Raw genomic sequence first — 4,677 nt, forward strand, 5'->3', positions numbered from 1 at the left:
TTTGTGATTGAAACCAATGACTGACTCCAAATCCCTTCTACAATCCTACACTCACTCCTGGGCCAAGAATGGGTGAGAATTTATGATTTGAGCAACCTGGATTTTCACCCCAGGACCAACCAAATCACCCATGAAACTTGTAAAAAGCTGGAGTTCTATTTTTTACACTTATATACAGTGCAGTTCCAAACCAAATTGGGACAGTTTTGTACCTTGCACCTTATTAAAACTGGGGCTAACACAGTGTGATTGATTTGAGTAGCCTTGCCTTAGTAGCATATTCAGGCTGATTCCTTCTCTCTAGATGAGTCTCTGGGAATTCCTAGAATCTGGGGAGAGTAAGGGAGGATCTAGAGCCTTCGTTATACACACCAGGAAATCCTTGTTTTGCTGAGAACTTGGTCAAAGCTTTGGTGGTGTCAGCTCCAAAGACAAATCCACAGTTTCCTTGCAGTTACTATGTAAGAGTATCTGAGGAATTGTGGCTGTATGCCAGAATATTTAATAGGAGGCTCCTTCCTTTATGACATCACCAGGCAGGTAGCTAAGGGGACTATCTGAGACACTTGGAGAACAACAGCCACTTTTGTGGGAGTGCAAGAACAGCAGGTTTTAAAACTGAGGGTAAATATTCAGGCTTCATTAGGACCCTAAATACAAGCCAGCCGGTAAAATATGGGCTCTACCCACAGAGGCACAATCTATCATGTGGTCAAGACAAATAAAGTTGGGTCCAAGGTAGCAGTTTCGGCACAGAAAGGGGCCGAGTTTACTAACACAACCCCTCAGCGAGGACACGAATACGATCTTGCCTCAAGCCAGCGGTGTAGCACGACCTCCATGATCCCTTCAGCCCATCGAAGATCAGAAGCTGGGCATTCCACCATTCCCCATTTAGCATCAGAGTACCCTCGATCTAGCTCCCCCCACTCAGGGCCAGGCCTCTCTGGAGCACCGAGCTGTCGAACCGAGACCCGATCAAAATCTGAAGCATACCGCCATGCCGTCCAGATGCAGCGGAATGTTAGTGCATCCAGAGAGGAAGCAACTAGAAGAGGGGGTGAGAGCAAACCAGGGCATGATATCAATAATCACTACTCATTAATTCCAGATGCCAAATCCTCTCGCCGGTTGAGTTTTGTCGACCAGAAGGACAACTTCACAATCTTACAAGAAGACCCACCCTCCAAGGTCCAGTACCCACAAGGGGTCAGAGTTCCCCATAGGCCTTTGGTTTATCCAAAGGATGAAGCAGTCCAAACTGAGCCCACTCGAAAGAGTTTGACTGCTGCTGATATCAGATCTCCAAGGAGATCCTCTAGCCCAGAACGCAGTGGCAGCCGCATCTCTACAGACTCTCGACCAACCCAGAGAAGGATCCCTGGCCAAGAATCTGAAATGGGCTGTCGAAACTCAATTTACACAGAACCTAAGGCCTTGCATAGAAGTATAAACTTGGAATCATCCCTCAGACTCTCCTTCCTTAAAGATTTGGATGGTGGACACAAAGTTTCTATGCACCCAGAGCCTCAGTCTATCCGCAAGCATTCTGTCTGCACCGAAACCAAGTCTTTCCCAAAGGTCTTAATATCATCAGAAGTGGAGCCCAACGTGAAGTCCTCAATCCGAGGAGACAGTGAAGGTGGCCGCAAAGTCACCATCTCCCCCGGGGGACAGTCAGCTTCCCGTGTGACATCTCGAGCCGTGTCTGAGAGCCCCCGCAAATCTTCCACGTTTGTCACTCCAGAGCCCATCTATAAGCAGCATACCACAAGAACCTCAAAAAGTACTTATGTGTCCTCAGGACCCACACTTAGGCATCCAGAGCCCTCCGGAAAGCCCTCTGTCTATGCAGAACTGGAACTGACCCCTCGGCCCTTACCCCCTCGGTCCTTACAGAGATACGGGCCAGACTCCTCATGGTGGGCCTTACTCAACCCTGAAGTTGAAATGCCCCAAAGCCGGCCAATAACACTTGACTCCGAGCCTAAGTCCCCTTCTCCCATAGACCCTTCAATGCCCTTTTCTGAAATGGAATCAAGCCCTTTCTGTGAGGATCTCATGTTCCAGAGAGGGAAGGCAAGCCCATCACCACCACCATCACCAAAGGAGTCTCCAAGCCCGGAAACGCTGAGGGAAGTGCCACAGGTTCCCAAGCACACCTCCAAACAACCCATTCAAAGGTTTAGTGCTTTCTTCTTGGGTATGTGAAGAAGCAGACTACCCAGGTGCAGCCCCAATTTAGTGAGGTGGGATGCTGGGGTGGGCAAGAAGTTCCCCCTCTGCATTCTGGGCCTCAGAGCTGCCCTCCTGCCAGAGCCAAAGTGAGACCCATCCTTGAGCCCATTGCTCCATTCCTTCCCCACCAGCTTCTCTGAGCTCCAAGCTAATGACATCGATGACGATGCTTGGGCCAGCGTCAGGCATTGATTCTTCCAGGCAACGCTGCTTAGCCTTTTAATGGAAGGTAGTAGAGAGTGGTTTGCAGGGTGGGAAGCTACTTCCCGAGAGTGGAGATAGAGAACTGAGCTGGTAAAGAGAATAGGTAAATATCCTCAGGTAAATATCCTGGCAACAAAGTGGGCCATAAATGAGCTGGGACTTAGACTTCCAAGGGGGGAGAGGCATTTACAGTGGCACAAAGAGAGGGTGGGGAAAAAGGGAGAGGGAGAGTGGGAATGTGACATTTAGTCTCAGGCTGGAGGAGCTTCTTGCAGACATCAAGGGCTGAGGGCACCTTTGTGTGGAGAAATATGGAGCTAGAAAAGGAGATGTTAAGCAGTGAGGGGAGGGGGCGTGTATCCCGCAGAGAGAAAAAAAGAGCAACAATCTCTGTTACTTTCAGATGTCTCTGAGGAAATGTACAATCGTGTCATCTGGTGGCTAAAAGGTCTGTGCTTTTCCCTCCTGCGGGTCCACTCTGGGGGGCTGGGAGGCAGGAGGACAGTTGGGAGGGTGGCCTCTGTATCCACAGAGCTAGATCTGTTAGGATGGCACATGCTGGGATTTTGACTTGAAGGGGCAGAGGAACATCTCATCTTGCCTAATATTCTACCATTAGAGTCCTTCCTTTGGGACTTGGAAACTTTTTTCATTTTTAAGAGTCTCCTTTTAATGGGAAGGAGTCACTTTTGGAATGGAGAACGATTTAAGCCCATGGCCTTTCAGATTAGCTGGTCTTTACCTACCATGTGATAAAAAGCAAACATCAGAAGCCCCGTTAACACAAGCTACCTGCTTCATGGTCTCACTCAGGGCTAACTCCAAACTTATTCAGGTTGAGGGGGTCTCCCCATGTGTCTCTCTGCTTCCTTAGAACCCTCTTCAAGCCCTCATCCCAGGATCTGGGAGGTACTTATTGGCTGCTTCCCTGGCAGGCTCTCCAGGGATGTCTAGGTGAGGACATCAGTGGGTCCTGCAGCCAACCTGAGAATCCCCAGGGTCTGACCACCCCACCGCCACTCACTTTGTGCTCTTGACCTCTGATAGGAGGGAAGGTGGGAACCAGTCCTAATACAGAGCATCTTAGCGGCAAGGAATTCCTGCTTCAAGCATTATGGACGAAAACATGCTCCAGCCCTGTGAGCACAAGAGAGGCCAGGGCTCTAGATGAGGACATTCCTAGAGAGGAGAGAGCCCTGGGAATGCAATCCGGTCCCCACCAGCAGTCCTGCCCCTCAGAGGGAGCAAAGATCCATAAAGGAGAGGTTTTTATTTTTTTTATTATTTATTTATTTATTTATTTATTTATTTATTTTTTTAAACCTCTTTATTGGAGTATAACTGTTTTACAATAGTGTGTTAGTTTCTCCTTTACAACAAAGTGAATCAGTTATACATACACATATGTTCCCATATCTCTTCCCTCTTGCATCACCCTCAAGGAGAGGTTTTTAGAATAAGGACTCTGGAGTTTTATTATTGGGTTTGAGCCCTGTGTCCACTATTTTCTGACTGTGACCTTGGGTAAGTTATTTTACCTCTCCAATCATTAGTTTGCCCATCTGTTATTAGGAACAATGGCTTCCTCTCAAGGTTCTTGCAAGGACTTGCCAAGCTATTACACGTAAAGCACTTAGCACGGTGCCTGGCAACAGTGAGCACACAGTAAATGCTAGCCGTTGTTATTTGGGCCACTTTGGACTAGGAAGGAATTTGGGCCAGGTTGTGCCCCAGTCCACTGGACATCTTTAGTAAAATTCTCTTTTTCCCCTCCTGTTGGCACTCTCTGAGTTCCATTTGCTGCCCTCCTGGGAATGCCTGGCTTCTACTCTCTCCGTTATGACAGATGAGGAGGTAAGAACGCCCCTGGGAAGTTCCTTCCCGTCTTTCCGTGCTCCCCCTTATCCAAGTGCCTCTCTTACCCTTTGATGGAAGCAGATGTGAAAGGAGACAGCCAGAGGTGCTCCCTATGGTTGGGCGGGTTGTTCACTGCACAAGGGCACCTGGCAGAGAAGCAGGGGCTGAAATCTAGCCTGTGTTCCACTTGCCAAGCTGTGCACCTATGGGGATGCATCTCCCCAGAGGGGCATTGACATGAAGGTACCAGAGCTGGTTGCAACGCTGGAGAGAAAGAGTAGAGACCTTTTGGCAAACGATGAATCTTGCCAAGTGCTCTGTGGGAAGGCTGTCTGGGAAGCCATAGGCTGGATCCATCCTCGCTTGGCTCTCCCCTCT

The 4,677-nt window shown here is 48.9% G+C and overlaps 1 protein-coding gene across 1 annotated transcript; it reads left to right on the top strand.

The window, feature by feature from the left end:
- Positions 1-675: 675 nt before the first annotated feature.
- LOC136793239 (serine/arginine repetitive matrix protein 1-like) lies at positions 676-3,017 on the top strand. The gene is given in 3 exon segments (XM_067021528.1): positions 676-2,203; positions 2,846-2,944; positions 2,947-3,017. Coding segments are annotated over 3 exon segments (1,698 nt in total).
- The last annotated feature ends 1,660 nt before the right edge of the window (positions 3,018-4,677 follow it).

This window comes from Kogia breviceps, chromosome 19 (genome assembly GCF_026419965.1).
Source record: "Kogia breviceps isolate mKogBre1 chromosome 19, mKogBre1 haplotype 1, whole genome shotgun sequence".
NCBI lineage: Eukaryota > Metazoa > Chordata > Mammalia > Artiodactyla > Physeteridae > Kogia > Kogia breviceps.